General features: G+C 31.9%; 1 protein-coding gene across 1 annotated transcript; it reads left to right on the plus strand.

Moving 5' to 3' along the window:
- Positions 1 to 12,978: 12,978 nt before the first annotated feature.
- Positions 12,979 to 18,982, plus strand: LOTGIDRAFT_233225 (hypothetical protein; the record flags this gene model as incomplete). Its single annotated transcript, XM_009058866.1, has 5 exons — positions 12,979 to 13,030; positions 14,978 to 15,349; positions 16,774 to 17,109; positions 17,301 to 17,342; positions 17,886 to 18,982. 5 exons carry the CDS (start codon positions 12,979 to 12,981, stop codon positions 18,359 to 18,361), a joined length of 1,278 nt encoding a protein of 425 aa, XP_009057114.1. The 3' UTR covers positions 18,362 to 18,982.
- Positions 18,983 to 19,699: the final 717 nt, after the last annotated feature.

Genomic DNA, 19,699 nt, shown 5'->3' on the forward strand with positions numbered 1-19,699 from the left:
TGCCCCTGCTTCCATGTCACTGGAAGTGGGGTTGTCTCGTAAATACAATGAAACCCCCTTAGAATTTTGGTTAAGAGGGGTTGCCGGTTGCAATAGGCTACTCAAACGGAGTTAAATCCCTAGTAATGTGTAGACCACAAAAGCGTAAAAATGTCAATGGAGTAAATTTCAATGCACGTGTCATCCTTACCTTTAATATCGTCAAAAGATTAGTTAGATAATCCGCAGCTGGTTTAGAGAGGTTACTTAACTATGGATTAACGCTTTAAGACCTTATATCCATACCAGATTGCGGTTTAGAGGAGCTATAACCGTTTTATTGGGGGTATTCTTCTTTAAAGTACATAGTGATTCTGAAGGTACTTTTCAAATATCTCAGTTCAAAGGAATGGTGGTTTACAGATGATGCGGTTTGGAGGGGTTTCACTGTTTGTAATAGGGCATGACCGAAAGTTATATTTTCATAAATTCCTCCCGTGACCCCCTGAGATAACACTTCTATTGGTACTAATATTGTCAAGTATGATGAAGATAGACTTACGTTTTGGGCAGGTGAATTGTGTAACGATATATTCCACTATGGACCATTTCATACATTTACTGATAGTTGTCTCGCGAAGATCTACACTATTTACCACTGGATATCGATAGTATCTACTTCCAGTTTGATATCGAGTGTAACTACGTCCAGCTTGATATCGATAGTATCTACGTCCTGCTTGATATCGATAGTAACTACGACCCCCTCGATTTCGATAGTATCTCCGATAGTATCCCTCACCAACATCAATCAAAACAAGAATGACCAACACAGCAATAAGACAATGTAAACGCATGGTTGGTTACGAATAAAGTTCCTGCAAAAGAATATATAGCATACAAATGTCAAACATCTATAAGGTTATAACATCTATAATATCATCCCAGAGCCCAAAGGGCCAAGTTGAAACTTAAAACTAAGAGTTGAACACACGAAGACTCTAGAACTACAATTAACCCTTCAATAAAGTTCATTTGTTATGTATTAGATAATAACTATTTTGTATTAGTTCAAACTTAAGCGTTACTGTCATTTTATTGTCACAGGAATACAATGGATAATCTATTACAACACTTTAAAGTATATTAAATAACGGAACACAATTTTATGGTTTTCTACACCATCTAATTATACAACGAAAACATCAAAGGAAATTTTGCTGTCAATGTTACAAGTCATTTTAAACATTAGGACTAAAAATATAAATTTAAATTATGAAAATTATTTTTATATCTATCCAAACAATCCAAACAATTCATTGTAAAGTATAGTGTGATGGTTTTAATGAAAATGTGAAAAATCCACCGTATAAAATGGTTCAGTATAAATTTTTTTACTTAAGTTTTCAAACACCAATAGTCTAATCCCATTTATGTTTTACGAAATATAAATGCTGAAAACGTAAATTTGCTCGGAAGCTGACAGATCAGTGTCAAACAGGTCTTGCTTTTCTTTTCAATTTTCAAGTTTTAAAAATAGGTCAATTAAATATTTATAAGGCCCCTTATAGTTCTAATTAACCTGGCAAATTTAAAAAAAAGAATTCTAATATATATACATATATATATATATATATATATATAAAGATTTTTCCTAATACCCACATTCCACTGTTTAAAATGCCAAGTAAAGATATTTTTACCGTCTATTCCCATTATACGAAATATAAATGGTCTGTTCTTATATCGCCCTTCCCATTTCGTCCGTGCCCAATTTGCTCCCAACTTAATCAATTTGGCCTCTTCTCATTATGTTCCTTTCTTACTCTCCATTTTTTTGCCCATTTACAATTTCGCTAATTTCCAATTTCGCCCCTTTTTCATTTCGCCCCTTACCATTTTTGCCAGTTATTTCTGCTGCGACTTTTTCCCAGTTCACCCCTTTCCCAATTCGCCATTTTCCCATATTTCATTGTATTTACAAAAGGATTAGACAGTGTAAGAGTCAGTTGAATACAGAAAATGAAACATTTACGTATATTTTCAACTGATTAAAGTTATTGAATACAAATCTCAATTGCCTAGACCGCGACATTCCAACCACTCTTTATCACATTCCAACTGCTCCAATACCACAATGCACACAGGACCGGAATTCAAATTGGAACAAGAATGATTTTTATTATTGGGGAGTCAGAGATATGAAAAGGGGAAAATAGCATGGGACGATATTGGAAAGGGCGAAACAGAGGAGGGGCGAACAGGGAATAATTTAGGGGCGAATTGTGAAGGGTCGATGTTGGAAAACACCAATATATATGCAGAGAACGTAAAAATACTCGGTAGCTGACAGATCTGTGACAGGTCTTGTTTTTGCTTTTCTATTCATTTTATTTTCTTTTCAAATTCTGTCGTCCTCCATTTTAGAAGCCCTAACATACATATCATACTTAGTTTTGTGGACTCTGGGAGGGATTTCGAATTAAAAAAAAACAATGATATTATGTTATCATAACGCGTGTCAGAATTACATTCATTTTTGTGGTCAAGATTATCGAGTCTGAAACCGACAATTCGCAAGATACTGGTCCAAACTAGGTACTTAAAGTTCAAGATTTTTTAACAGGTGTTACATGTTAGTATATATAACTCAGTGACCCAGATAAGATTCTTCTTTACGTTTTTAAATGCCACTGATTGTTCGACCAAACCAAATTCCATGTCTAATGTGTTCTGATTAGGGCGCGGTGCGGATCTTCGCTGGACGAACATACATTGAAACAAAGATAGTTTGATAATTGTGATAAAAGACAAAACAAAGAATGGTAAGGTTTGATATTTTCGTTATATACCGTGTAATAAATGACACGAGTGCCTCTTATAATGGCCCAAGCCATTTGATCTAAAAGCAAGGACCTTGATCTTGAAGCAAGTTCACTGGTGGTGATCAATCGGCAGAATTGATATCGGCTATCTTTTGTTTTTACGTCATTTTATTGGGTGTACCACCCACCCCTTCCCTCCTTGCTAAAAATTTGACATTGTTTATTAACATCTTGATCTTACTATTTTGCATGAGTTACATTAGTTCAGAATTCAATCAATGCATTGTGTGCCTTTTGGAAACATTCCCCATTACTTAGTCGTTGGTCACGTGAATTATCGGTATGTCCGTAAAGAGCACATTAATTAGTTAATGAATATGTATCTAATTGAAGATGTACCTAAATCACTGTGCCAATGCCATTGTAACGAATATATATGTGTATATAAAGTGTGTGCCTAAGTGAATATGTGCCTATTTTAAGGTGTGCCCAAGTCAGTTTGGCTTAATGATGCTTTACCTAAATGACCGTGTGTCCAAGAGGATTGTGCCTAAGTATAGTCTCTAACTGACTTGTGTTTAATGTTTGTGCCTTAATCATAGTGTCCCGCTTGACCTGAACTAATCCCTTGAAGAGGACTAATGTTTGATCTAATGCATGAAATCGGAGAGATCAAAATCGTTTATGTACAGCATGAACACCTTTCTATTGAAAGTCCATCCCAATGACCAACAAATTATTACAAACATTTCTACTTACGGTTTGGTAGGTGTTAGTTTCTGATAGCTTGTCTCGATCTCACAGGGTTTATATAGCTAATCGTGCTAATTAATTTGCCCGTAAAAGTTTTAATAGCAAGTTGGCAAACCTATTTAAAACATTTTCGTTTACCAGCTGCATATTCGATAACGTGTGGGTTGTTAGCACTAACCCGCGGGTGCGACTCGTGGCTGAATAATCTTGGTGCCTGTAAATAAGGTAACAGTTTTCGGACGAACGCGTGAGATGATGAAATAGTTTCAAGGTTAGGTTTAAATATCGATTTTTCGAAAATTCCGAAAATGAAATATGTCTTTTTCCCGATAATATCGTCATATCGCCCAACTCCACTATGTAGGTATTCCTACGTGCAGAAACAGAAGCAAAAAATATAAATCTGGAATTTAATCATATTTACGCAGGTGGGTTTCTTTCAGAATTATATACGAATTTTTAGATTTTGAGAAGAAATAAATAAATTTGTAGTTTTTAGTATGTGCCATATTGCTTTATTGGCAGACATAAATTACGGTGAATAGAAAACTAAAAATGCTATCAATAAAAGTTACTCAAGGTGTGTATTAAGAAATTCTTGTAATATTTACCGAAGTAAAATTCTGTGCACTGAAACTGATGGTTTGAAGTCATCACTTATTTCTTCTGGGGTGCAAGCTCTTGGATCGATTCTCTTCCTGCTTACCCGTGAAGGTGTTAAATGTCCTTATTAAAAAATGGCAAATAAAAATTACAGACTAGATCTTATATTTCAATTACAGGATAGAATTCAATACTCATTTAAAATCTCACCCACTGTTGGTTCTAAAACTGAATGATGGAGGTAGAGTAACCTTCGATTTTAATTGTCGAATTGGTGGCTTCTTGGCGATGCTTATTTAAGATCCTATTTCAAAATCAAAGACGGAGCTCCCAATCAGAATCGCGTTCCACAAACTAACACAACATTAGAAAACAATTTATTCTCATCCTATAGAAACCATCAAACGCCCTGGGGAATTTGATAGAATGCTGAAAACATTTCTATATTCCTAAAACTTCGATTCATTTTCTGGATGGATACCTGATGTTGGTGATGGAAGTGTTTTAAAAGAACCAAAAAGAAATGTTGCAAATGATGCAAGTGAAGCTAGAATAAGAGTTATTGCTCGAAACACAATAGAAAGAATAGGACGCGCAGTTAACCATGGATTCGGAAAACGAGTACTTCAGAACAATTCCGTTGATAATAGTAGTTGGGGTAATTACGTAAATTGGAAATTATATCCTTTATTCGGTCTGTTGAAACACGGAAAGGTTTCCATAAGATAACCAAAATCAAGATCCTATAATCCATAAAGTTCAAGTATGAATAAATCAATGAACATTCAGAAATATTTCATTGTAACCTAATGCTGGTGTGCATTTGCGGAAGTTCGGATTGGGGAAAAGCTCATCTTACTTTTAACACGTTGACAACTTTTCGATTTCGATTCTCTGTACATCTACACAACAACACCAGAGCAATCATATTTTCAATTCCCCTATGCTTTAGAATATTCACCAAAGAAAGCTGTTCAAGACATATTTTAATAAAAGCAAAGAATCCATTTTTCAATCCAACCGACATAAAAATGTCAATGATCTAGACTTATCTAACATTGATAGCAACCGAAAAACTTAATAGTCTTTGACGACTGTGTTGCACAAAGAATTCAAGCCGTTCAACAAGAATTCTTCATGAAAGGAAGACATCAAAACTGTCACTGTGCATACCAATCCCAATGATTTTACTGAATGATGCTATTTTTATTAGAAAGAACGCAAAAGTCAATTTTTTTTAAATTGGTGACTGGAATAATATTTTAAAAATGGAAAGACAATCGATACAAGCTAAGAATAAAATAAAGTCACAGGTTGAAAATAACAAATAACAACAACTTGGATTAACAGAAAATCTACAAACTCTATTTCAACCAATATTAAAAACTCAAGAGGATATTACAAAAAAAATTATAAGTAGCTAAAGCTTCACCTAAACAAGTTCAACAAATTCCTTCTATAGAATATCCCATCTAAGATGGTGGTATTATGATTAGGTCATTTAATGATATACAACGTTATTTTTCAAATCCAGATCGAAACTTACCAAAATCAATTAAACCAACTATTGATGAGGATGGATTAGTTCTTAGCGGTTTTAGGATACATTTCAATCAACTCAACCCAACATTTAGAAGGTATGTATGATTTAACAACTGGTTTGATTAATCTTATGAATGGATATGATGGAGGAGGTTATAGTTTTAACCATTTAAATTCATACGTACAAATTCTGCAATCAACTAGAAGAGGAGAAAAAGGTTGAGAAAACAAGAATTAGAAGATGAAGAAAATGTCAGTGATTACAATGATTTTAATTTCAGTGATGAGAATGATAATAGTAGTGATTAAATTTTTGAGGAAATCGATGACTTTTTATGACATACAGGAGAAAGTGTAATCTTGTTACCCGATAACAACGAGGGATTGCTTAATAGATTACAAGTAAAATTAGTGGCAATGAAAGAAGTTCATCGATCAAACAGACAATACAATGAAGTAAATTGTATATTAAACAGACTCCTCAAGAAAAAGATCATCATTAAAAAAATGATTATAAAAATATCCAATAAAAATGTCAAATAAAGAACAATTATTCGTTATAACCTCACAAAAAATCAGACATTACATTATCTCTAGATTATGAGTATGAAGTTGATCGCAATCAAGAATATGAATTCGAATTAAAGATTCTTTCTCTGTTTACAATTCCATTAGAAATATCAACGAAGATAATAACCACATAAAAATATCAAAGAATAATGGATTTGATTTCAATGTGGAAAATTCATTACTAGGCTTTAATAAACAAATATATACGGAATCAACATTAGCACCACACAAGGCTAATATCGAAAATGATATTGATGTCATTAATATTCAATGTAATTGGCTAAACGGTGGATTTTTCAAATAAATACAAACGTCATATTATTTACAGCATTCCAATATTTACTGTACCGATTGGATATAGAATTATAGAGAAACCATTTCAAACAACATATTTACTACTTAATTCGTTTATGATTAAATATATAAATCGGAAAATCAAAGATGGTAAAGATAGGTTAATTGATTTTGGAACTGAGGAAATTGTAATTTAACTTCATTAAAAACAAAGAAGCTTCATTCTCTTCTTGAATAGTACGGTAATCGAAATCATCATATTCATAGTTTTCATCAAAACTCAGTTCATCTTTTTCACCATAAGGATACATGATTTCTTCACTATTGGGTGGTTTTCTCTTTACAAGATTCAAATAACTTCTAAAACCTTTATTTTGTTTATTTTGAACATGTCTCGTTTATTTTTTTTAAGTTTTGAAGTAACCTCTGTTTTATCTTTATTACTTTTACTATACTCTTTAAATAAACCAATTATGTTATCACTGTTGAGTTCTGTATATTCCTTTAATACGTTACAAATTTCATCCATTTTAACTGTTGTAAATGATTTTCCATTGCCGAAACTCTTCCTCCTTTAATAGATTGTCTGATAAAATATCTTTTAAAAGGGTGTGTATGTGAGTAAACCTTTTCTATATTCTGTTTTTCGGTATGTTTCGGATCAATTCTTGCCCTTTCCACCATTTCTTTATCGCAATGATACAAATGAGACAAACTCTTTAAAGATAGAGATGGGGCCGTTAGATTATTGGAAATATTCTGGAAGAAACTTTCATAACTTTGTTATATTTTATCAAACAAGCTTCAAGACACAGGGTATCCCATTAGCATATGGTTCCCATTCGTGTCTTGAAGATTCCTCATTATATTTAGTAATGTCTACATCCATGATGTTTCTCAAGTTCATTGGTAGATTAAATGAATTCTCTCTTGTCGCCATATGAAATTAATACATTGTATTTTTTATTTTTGGTTGTTATTGCTTTGCGCGTTTCACTTTCTGTATATGTTTCACAATCCCAAGCGAACAAAGCATCCCACTTATATACTTATATAAGTATAAAACATCTGGTATATCATATACATCTGGGATATACTTGTAAATGTCTATTCACATCTGGTATCCAATTCATTAATTCTAGCAGTTACTCTTGTTCTATTTGCTTTTGGAAAACTGTTGATGAAATTCATTAATTGTTACATCTACACATTTGATAAAACAGTTACCATATGTTGTTATATAACAACATTCACCTTCATATTCATTTATCTTTTTAAGTAGTTCAGTACCCCTACGAACATTTGATCTTTTTATTTCTTTGAAATTGCCTTTACCTAAAATTATTTTTCCTATAAAATACCAATTCATAGCATCAGAATTGATATTCATATTTGAAAAGATATTACGAAAATTTTTTCATTGAAACCAAAAAGCCCCATATTTTGTTTGTATTCTCCATCTTGAAATATCTTTCCATCTATTTCAATTTGACCTTAAAATGATGAAAGTGTATTAGAAATAGACTTGATAATATTGGAAAATAGGGTGTTTTCTATGAATGTTTCATCGTCTATAAGTTCGATTCTATTCATATTTTTAGTATATACTTTTTAATTGAATATTTTTTAGCTTATTTATTGATGAAATTTCTACATCAAATTTATCTAAAATTTCACTGAATTCTTCTAGTTCTTCAACGGTTATGTTCTTATTTTCTCGTGATCTTTCGAAAAGGTTTAAAGCTTTTGTTTTCTTTTTATAATATTTCTTTTTTGATGTATAACCTAAAGTAATCATTCCACAAGATGAAGTTTGAACATCAGGGAATGCGACTAACGTAGTTGGGACAATTACTGGAAGCATTAATTCACCAGTTACGGCCGTTGTCACTGTTACTACTACTGTTAGTATTGTGCTTACTAATTTGAAAACTGAATCAATTCTACTCCATGTTTTTCTACATTTATTGTACTTATTCTTGTTGTACTTTTAACTCATTTTGCTTTCTAGTTCCATATTTAAGACAATTAAATCAAGTGAACTTCTGATACACCAAAAGATGGAAATTGTTTAATATCTAAAATAGGTATCCCCAAAATATATCTAATAAAAATTTTTACAGTTACTAACGATAATTGTTCTTTCGAATCATTGAACTTGTTTAGATGAAATGAAAATTTGATTTTTCAGATTGATATATTAACATATACATTATCATCTCTTATTACTGGTTTTGTTGAGTTTTATGAAAATCAACAGAGGTGAGCTTACTTCTTTTTGTGGTCCCGGGTTTCTAATAATATTCATTGATGGTGGAGTTTCCATCTCCAATGTCATAACAAAATTTACCAATCCAAGAAGATCATCTTTTCTGCTGGTGGTATAATTAACATTCTAAAGGTATCTATATATTTTCCACTTGTTTTAATTAAATACAAGTGATAAATCTTGTTGTTTTCGTTATTAATTTATAGTTCTTTAGTTTCTACCATTGAGAAATTGAAGAACTTTTTTCAAGTTAAATTTATTATAATTTCTTCAAACTGTTTTCCTAAACTCAACTGATTTAAAACGCCAAGTGAAAGCTGTCCACAAAAGTTTTGACCTGGTATTTGAATTTGAAATGTAGAACATTTGATTGGTTGATTAGTAAATTTCATTATCTCTTCAGTGGATTCTATTCCAAAAGAATCAAAGAAATAAAAGTTATTTAAAGAGTCATTGTATAAAGCAGAGTGATGAACTCCTTTTTGATCGGAGGTATGTATATTTGTTAAAGCATACAATTTACCTATCTTATCCTTGAGATCATTTATTTCATCTCGCATACAATTATAAAACGATGAAATTTTTAACTCGTTTAACTCATGAGTTGAAAGTTTGTTGTTGCATCATTTCCATATTTATCAAGAACGCTATTCATAAGTCAATTTTTCTAAGTTCGTTTTGGGAAAATCTACCTATGATGTGTTCTTTGTCTTGATCGGTTAATTCATATGTTGGAAGTGGTGTACTATTTACTTTATCTACGATTAATATTTCGTTTGTTCAATATCCAACGTATTTCGAATTTACTTTTATATTTGAAAATACGAACGCAATCTCCAACTTTAAACTTTTCCTTAACGTGTATATCTTTTATTTCATTTTCAAAATTATTAAGGGTAAAAGAAAACTTTATAATATTTGGATTTAGACTAGCTTCTATTCGAGAAACATCGATAGAAGAATGAATTTTGTTATTGCATTTCGATACTACCGTGGGTAAATTCTTAGAGATTTTAGTTCTGTGAATTTTGTAAACAGTTTTGATTTAAGCATTCAGTTAAATCAGTACAGCTTTAATTATAGTCAATTCTATGACTTAGGCCAATCCCTTTTTTATTGCGCAATTCAAATTGTTCATTGGTCTATTATCACTTGACTATTTTGTATACAATAAATTTAATATGGTATTTGACTTTATATAAATAAACCAATCTTGCTATGGGGGACCTCATATATGATAGTAGATATGCGTTATTTTCATATTATGATGGAATTAGATGTTGGACCTTCCATACTAGGTGTATTCAGGCATAAAAACGTGAATAGAGCGTTTTTTATGCCTAAAAGCGTCAAATATGAAAAGGCTATTACTACTCAAATTACAACAACTTAGATTAACAGAAAATCAACAAACTCTATTTAAACCAATATTAGAGACTAAAGAGGAAATTTTAAATAGCTTGGTCCCTTTTCTTCTAAATTGTTTACATTTCCATGGTTACCATCAAAACGAATAAAAAAAAAGTGAAAAGCATTTTCAGTCACCTCAAATCAAAAGACGACTCCTCTATACAAATTATTGAAATGTAAATGTGTTATGCTCACCCCTTCTTAACTTAAGAAGATGTTTCGTGTCATTTGTCTTTCGTCTGTTTCAAAATGTTTAAGTAACTGATACGAAATTGGTATGTCAATTATCATTGCAGCATTATTTAAAAAATGATTTTATCACTGCCTTTTTGGTTTTCTCATTGATCTAACGTATTTTGGTTCTTTTATAGGTGAAATAGCATAAAACTTTTGTCTTTTAAGACGTAATATATGTTTAAGTGTCAGGAACTTAGGCATTGCATAAAAAATGTCCGTTGGTAAAAGGAAATTTTACTTAAAACATTTCTCATGGAACATGTTACAATTGACTAATGCGCATTGACCATAATTATGACAAACCTGATATCCGTATACCGGTAGAGGAAAATTACCATATCGTATCGTCCGGTTTTGTCTCATACCAGTTTTTTTTTCGATAATATCGCCCAACTTTACTATGTAGGTACTTTTTCACGGAGAAACACGAAGCAAAAAATATAAATCTGGAATTTAATCATATTTACGCAGGATCTCAAAAGTATATACGCTTATAAGTATTTTTAGATTTTGAGAAGAAATAAATAAATTTGTAGTTTTTAGTATGTGCCATATTGCTTTATTGGCAGACATAAATTACGGTGAATAGAAAACTAAAAATACTACTAATAAAAGTTACTCAAGGTGTGTATTAAGAAATTCTTGTAATATTTACTGAAATAAAATTCTGTACATTGAAACTGATGGTTTGAAGTCATAATATCAAATAATGTAGGCTACAATTTCTGGGAGGGGAGTTGTTTATTCCAAATATATAATCATCACACCCAGAGTGGCGGAGCTAGGTTTACGTCCGTTGGGAGGGGCATGGGCTAGTTATGAGATTTTTTGCCAGAAAAACCCTCTCTTTCGGGGCTGCGAGTGGGGGAGGGGAGGCTCTGCTTTCCCTTTGGCTCCGCCACTGATCAAGAATATTTGTGCACACCTTAGACCGATCCAAAGTATAAAAAACGCAATGTTGTGGTTCAAATTACAAAACCACAATATAAGTCTGATTTTATGTTCTCTTTATTACTACTATTTAGTACCCGACAAGAGTTGGATCGAGTCCATAAAAATCAAACCATAAACTAAGCAGTCAATTTTGTTTGGCAGTATTGCGTTCATTATCACATGGACTGCCTAAAAATGAATTTGTAGGGGGTGGGGTGGTTTATTCCCATATCACCCATTTTAATTTCACCCCTGTTTTAAATCTGTATTAAATGGATACCTGCAAAAATTGAAAAATGCGTACGCAGACCTCAAACATTTAAATGTTTTCAACTAATTTAAGACATTGAATACAAATCTAAATGTTGTTTGTGGTTTGAAAAATTTTGCTGAAGCAGCGACATTGCAGTCTAGTCTTTATCAAATTCCAGCTGTCCCAGTACCAAAAAGCAAACAAGACCGGAATTAAATCGAAACAAGTATAAGCTTATGAATTAACAAAGAAGGGGCGAAGTGGCAAGGGACAAAATGGGTAAGCGAGTGAAATGAGAAAAAGGCAAAATAGGGGCGAATTACCAAACTTCAAATTGATCACTTTTTTTATTTCATAGGATCTCAAAACAAAGAAGCAAGAAGTATAGATTATCTATGTGCAAACATCTCTTCACTCGCCAAACATGATCTGGCCGATTTCTTTGTTTAATTGAGTTCAATCGAATTATTATACTATTTAACAATGGGTAGACAATTCAGTCAATATTTATCCCAGAAAGGAGCATAAGGTTTCGGAAGAAATATTAATGACGAACAATGTTGGTTCTTACATGGAATATAATAAAATGTCTATGTGAAACATTCGAATATAAACCAATAAATCAAAACCGCAAAACGAAACCCGAAATCCAAACAACATACTGGCAAAACATTGATAGCAGGAAAAGAACTGTTCTTTATGAATAGGTATTTCATAATGAAAAGTGGTATCAGGTGTCTGGAAGAGTAAGCATTTCCGCCTGACACCAAATCCGTCATAGCTGCCCAACCTACACAACAAACACTAAAAATAGGAACATGCTTATGAATTTTATAAGTTCAAGGTACGTAACTGACGGAAATACATTTCTTCAATTTCAACAGTCAAGGGAGAGAACAATAATTTGTTATATTATGATGATAAGAGAAAATTATATTAAAATATTATGAAGACATCAGCGAAAGGAAAGACATCTAACTATATGTTATGAATTTTATATGAAATGTATGACAAATAGACCTGAATAGGTAAATCGGGTTGTATTGGTTTGGTAAGATAACACATGTATGTTATAAAGGCCTATTATATATAGATATAATACCAAACGATAACGTGTTTAACTGAGAAGCTTTTAATCATTAATTTCTGTAAGCAAACGTCTTTAAACAAACATTCCGAACAAAATATTGTGGTCGATTGACTACAAAGACTACACAAATACAACCAAACGATGTAACCTTTGTCTAACCGAAAATTTCCTTAAGCGCGCGTCTTTAAACAAACTTCCCGAACTCGTCCGAAGTGTAGACATGAGAATAAGTTCTACGTGTCCAACTTCAGTAGGGAAGCAGGCTGCGATAGGTCAGTCGTCTGAAGATAGCTTGAAACTCTGAGAAACAATATTTTTAGGTTTTAATATTTCTGGATTATTAGCTTGATTCGGAGACAATTTATAAAAATGTTCATGCTTTTTATAAACCTATTCAAAAAGATTGTACATTATTAACGATGTTATTCTTTCTGATAAATTAATTATTTCTGTCTAAAGAGTTTCACACAGGTCGAGATAATACATTCGGATTTTCCAACTTGATTTTCCCCTTGTCAGAAATAGCAAGGTAAAGTGTCTAGTCGTAGTTCCGTCGAATAGGGACAATAAACCGAGGCCCCGTGTGCTACAGGCTGTGCTACAAACTACAAACTCAATTGTAAAGTGTCTAGTCGTTCGGATGGGACAATAAACCGAGGCCCCGTGTGCTACAGGCTGTGCATGTTAAAGATCCCTTGACAAGAGCAAAGAGAAAGAGAGCAAACTAATGCCGTTTTTCATGGCGTTGCCCATCTTCGTAGTCTAATTAAGTGCAGAAAAGTAATATGTAAAACTCCATTCATTTCATTTAAAAATGTTAATATATTGAGAGGATGAGTATTTGTAATACGCACTGTATTCTAAAAAATGAAATGAAAATGAAGGGAGTTTTACGTCCTACTTTTCTGCACTATGTTGGCTAATGAAGACGAAGACTGTATTATAGAGAAGGGTTATATAGACGTAATCCTGTCCTCAACTAAAGAAACTTATAAAATATTGTTTACGTATAAAAAAAACGCCCTTCAAATAAAAAATGAGACGTACCCTATAAACCTTATATTAAATATAGGGTATAAATGTACTAAGAAAACGTATAGTATGAATATAATAGTCACAGTGTATAGGGACAGTTATACGATAAAACACACCTGGAGGAGTGAGGATGTATATTCAAAAGAGCAGTATTTTTTATTATATCAGTTGAAACCCTTTAAATATGCTGAAAATATATTTCTCTTACTCTACAATAAAGCTTCTATTTTGCTAAGATCCACACAATAGTTTCGTGACCCCTGCCAAAAACCATATCGAATTTTAAAAGTTTACATAACCTTTTGAATATATTTGGCTTTAACACATTTACTGCAAGATTCATTTTTAGTTAAAACTGTCAGATAAGATAAAGACAAATTTTTAAAAGATTTTGATCAAAACTTTTGACCAAAAAAAGATATCCGACCAACAGAACAAACAGACTGCCCCTTTCAGGACAAAACGTAGCTCTCACTTGCATTAAAGGTGTGTAAACACAATTGATCACACCACAAACATGTTAGTCCCGTGATCAATAGTGTTAACGCACCAATGAGGCTAGTGAGACCAAGGTTTATATTTAAATTCAGAAATTGCTATTCCTACAAACTGAATTGTTTTTTTTTATTAGCATTTATTTCTATTTCTCAGATTCAGTAATTGTTTTGCTTAGAGATGTTATTATACGACATATTGTCAAGTGACAATTTACGTATGTCGAAAAATAACGTCAGATTGCGTAACTGATAAAGAAGGGAGTGGCAGTAGAAATGTAAATATTAGACAATATTAGATTACACATGTAAAGGCCCGTCTAATCCAACAAGAAAGCACACCTAGCCAGCGCCCAGAGAAATAATGCAGTTCCTAATATGTCTATTGTTTTTATTCTCCACTTTTACAGGTAAAGGTATCAATTTATGTATTATTTATTTACCTGTGATTATATTAATATTAACTTGAAAAGGTCATGTTTCATATAAATATTTTAAACGGAAACACTGAAATGTCCATACAAACGATAGTGTTTAACATAGAAAAACGTCCCTTAGATTTATAATTTTCATCTATAGCACGCTCCAACGAGCTTTTCACTCGGTACATGACGACAGTTTACAATCATTTTCTTATTTAGATTCAAATATCGCTATAATAAAACATTATTGTGTTTCTTTTTTTTTTAGATTCAACCTGTACTATACAACAGATACAACAACGCTGCAATGATACACAATTGTGTTTTTTATGTGGCTGTGAAAAGTCCAATTACACGTCCAAATTCTATATAGGATGTGAGAATAATGATGATATCATTCTAATGGAACCTGGTTATAGTGTAATGAGAGAAGGTTATACGATGAGTTATTCTGATTTCTGTTTAGTAGACCACTATATGAAATGTAACTGGTATAACCCACCGCGTCATTCAACATTAAAAAATCGAATTGAAGTTTATAAAAACTGTACGTTTAAAAATTCCTGTGAAATAAACATCAAAGAGGGAATAAGGACAGGAAATAAGAAAATGGTGAATTATCCATTTTACTGTCTTGATAGTAAGTTACTGTTTTCTTTAGCAATTCGTTATCAGATTGTAACCTTTTTTTTAAATTTGCTTTTGTCCACGCATGTAGCAAAAACTGGAAATAATATACTATTTGATTGTGTAGTTAGTTTGTGTAATTGTATGAGTGATTTATAATTGTATGAGTAGTTTATAATTGTATGAGTAGTATATAATTGTATGAGTAGTATATAATTGTATGAGAAGTTTATAATTGTATGAGTAGTATATAATTGTATGAGAATTATATAATTATATGAGTAGTATATAATAGTATAAGTAGTATATAATAGTATGAGTAGTTTAAAATTGTATGAGTAGTATATAATAGTATGAGTAGTTTATAATTGTATGAGTAGTGTATAATTGTATGAGTAGTATATAATTGTATGAGTAGTATATAATTGTATGAGTAGTTTATAATTGTATGAGTAGTATATAATTGTATGAGAAGTTTATAATTGTATGAGTAGTATATAATTGTATGAGAATTATATAATTGTATGAGTAGTTTATAATTGTATGAATAGTATATAATTGTATGAGTAGTATATAATTGTATGAGTAGTATATAATTGTATGAGTAGTTTATAATAGTATAAGTAGTATATAATTGATGAGTAGTGTATAATTGTATGAGTAGTATATAATAGTATGAGTAGTATATAATTGTATGAGTAGTATATACTAGTATGAGTAGTGTATAATTGTATGAGTAGTATATAATAGTATGAGTAGTGTATAATTGTATGAGTAGTATATAATTGTATGAGTAGTATATAATAGTATGAGTAGTGTATAATTGTATGAGTAGTATATAATTGTATAAGTAGTATATAATTGTATGAGAAGTATATAATTGTATGAGTAGTGTATAATTGTATGAGTAGTATATAATTGTATGAGTAGTATATAATAGTATGAGTAATGTTTCAAAGTGCGTGATTTTGTATGCTTATTAAAATAGATTATTGATCAAAGGTAATACTCTAGTTAGGAGGATATCAGGACAGTTTGTCATTTTCAATTTCCCGACAAATAAATATTCTGATATTATAATTAAGGAATGACCTGAACATTTATTGAAAGATCTAAATAAGACTAGAATTCATGAATTTAGAGTATGCACATTTGAGGGAATTTAGAAAATACCTTTATCATTCAATGATGTGTCGATTTCGGCTCTGTTGACGTTCTAAGGAACGACAGCGACGCCGTGAAGTGGCCACGCCAATCAAACTCAATAATAAAAGTAGTGCGTTAAGGGGCGGAGCTTATATTTTCATTCCTTTTACACGGATATGAACCAAATGCACGTGACCGCTGTTATCCAATCAAATTGCGTGATACCGTGTAAACGGAATCGTGATTTAATTATTAACTTTCATCTTTATATTAATATTAACTTTGTTTCAGAATCATCAGTTCTAAATATATCTACCAAAATTGACAAAAACTTGAAGAATCCTATTCTATATTTTACTGGAGAGAAATATACTGGGCAGAATATTAACTGTGACTGCTCTGTCAAATCTAACAACCCTCTTCATTTAGAAATTTTCTTCATCCATTTAAAACCACGCACTTGTTCCAAAGTAAAGTTTTTCTCGGAAAATCTTCAACTGTTTGGCTGTTCTACAAGTGGTACTACAATGTTAAATACTCAGCATGTTTATATCGGTAGAGATTTTAAACTGGAAATACGAGGAATGGAGCCAGATGAAGAAGATGTTTTATTCTTTAGAGTTTGGGGTAAGGACTTAGTTTTCAACTTACTGGATATTTGTTCGAAAGTAATTCTTATCCTTTTGGAATTATGACCACCTATGCTAAAAGAATATGTCCAGGATTTCTTCTGAAAAATCTCAATATTTATTATAATGTGTTCGATATGTTGTTGATTATTAAGTATTTTCATGTGATTTTGTGATATTTAATTTTAGATGGTTTTATGTCTATAAACTGTGGATGTACAAATTCAACAGGTATGTCCTTTCATTTGTATAGTTATATAATGAAATGATTTGTATTGTTATTTCTTTATCATCGACTGAGCCACGCAGGGACAGTGCAGTGTCAGCTATGATACCGAATGTGCCATAATTTTTCAAACTAATGTGGCATCTAGCTTAGACAGAGGTTTCAACCTGGGGGTAATTTTTAATTTTGTGGGTGTAATGGAAGCTTTTAAATATAATGAAAATTGTTCAATTCAGTCAGACCTTCTCGGACAACAGGAAATACAACGGAGTAATAGGGAGAATGGGGTAATGCAATCACGGATCCTCAAAGGGGTAGTAGATCAAAAAAGCTTCTGAGCTAAGATAACAACAGAGATAACTGAAATCCTAATCACCACAGTAAGACACAAGTTCAAGAGACACATATTCAAATGCAAGTTTTCTTTCTTCAGATAATTGAAATTAAGTTTAATTGTGTAAATGATACTCCAGCTGACCATAAATAAAACTAAACAAAAAGCAGATGATGATATTTTACATGTTCACATCACGTTTATTTATTTTCAGATGATGGATTATCAACTTCATCACAATCTTCAATGGATACAACTACAGATATCCCTGCTTCAAGATATGTGGCTACAGATACTGCTACTACAGATATCCTTGCTTCTAGATATGTGGCTACATATACTGCTACTTCAGATATCCCTGCTTCAAGATATGTGGCTACAGATATTGCTACTACAGATATCCCTGCTTCAAGATATGTGGCTACAGATACTGCTACTACAGATAACCCTGCTTCAAGACCTGCAACTACAGATACTTTTATGACAATAGATCCTACTTTAGATGGTCCTGCTTCAACTGCTGGTACAGATCAAACCAATAATGTTGCTACAACTAAGATATACCCCATTCTCGATGGTTCTGTACCAGCTACTGATACAAATCAAGCTAACAGTGTTGCTACAGTTACATTGGGTGGAATTCTATCACCTGTTATATTAATTAATATAGTCAGTATAGCTCTCTACTGATTTCTCATACGGGAATCCTATATTATTATGATTGGTTTGATTTCAACTTGACCACATTTTCTTTTATATTTGGTTTTTAAATTTCTTAGAAAGATAACAATGGACGTAAAGTGTAAATTGAAGTTTTTAGTCTCCAGGAATTTGTTTTGAATCTATTACAAATATCTACTGTTCACTGTAGAAGGTGTATTGAGCATGTCCGAATCTATTACAAATATCTACCGTTCACTGTAGAAGGTGTATTGAACATGTCCGAATCTATTACAAATATTTACTGCGTTTCACTATAGAATGTGTATTGAACATGTCCGAATCTATTACAAATATCTACTGCGTTTCACTGTAGAAGGTGTATTGAACATGTCCGAATCTATTACAAATATCTACTGCGTTTCACTGTAGAAGATGTATTGAACATGTCCGAATCTATTACAAATATCTACTGCGTTTCACTGTAGAAGATGTATTGAACATGTCTGAATCTATTACAAATATCTACTGCGTTTCACTGTAATAGTTATATTCAACATGTCCGACAATGTAACAAATTTCCACTGAATTTGAATATATAAATTCTAAAATTGACCAATGTTGCCATGACCAAGTAAAATCTAAAACTTTTGCTGTTGATATTATTCAGTCTCTGTCCCAAGTTTAAAAGATAACCATGGTGGCACTCGCCCACCAGCAGCTTTGATTGCAACTACAAATCATGTTTGTAGCCTTAGTAAGCCCGAGCCAAGTGTGAACAGACGGATGGTCGAACGACAATATGCTTCCATATTACGCGTGGGCGTATACAAATCATAAGAATCCACAAAGAATTATTACTTGAGTGTTGGACTGTATGGCTAATAGAGTGAAAACGCTAAGTCGGACATGATATTTCGGTGAAAAATAATCAGATCATCGCGACAATCGATAGGGATCATCTTCATAATTACATTGACCTTCAAAATAAAAAGCAAAAAATCCATAAAGAATAGTCACATGTAGATAGCACTAGATAGATATACAATATCCACTACCAGAGCAAATATACAAAATCAACTACCAGAGTAAATATACAAGATCTACTACCAGAATTAAATATACAAGATACACTACTAGAGTAAATATACAAGATACACCACTAGAGTAAATATACAAGATACACCACTAGAGTAAATATACAAGATCCACTGCTAGAGTAAATATACAAGATATACTACCGGAGTAAATATACAAGATACACTACTAGAGTAAATATACAAGATACACCACTAGAGTAAATATACAAGATCCACTTCTAGAGTAAATATACAAGATCCACTGCTAGAGTAAATATACAAGATCCAC

This window comes from Lottia gigantea (assembly GCF_000327385.1).
Source record: "Lottia gigantea unplaced genomic scaffold LOTGIsca_36, whole genome shotgun sequence".
NCBI lineage: Eukaryota > Metazoa > Mollusca > Gastropoda > Lottiidae > Lottia > Lottia gigantea.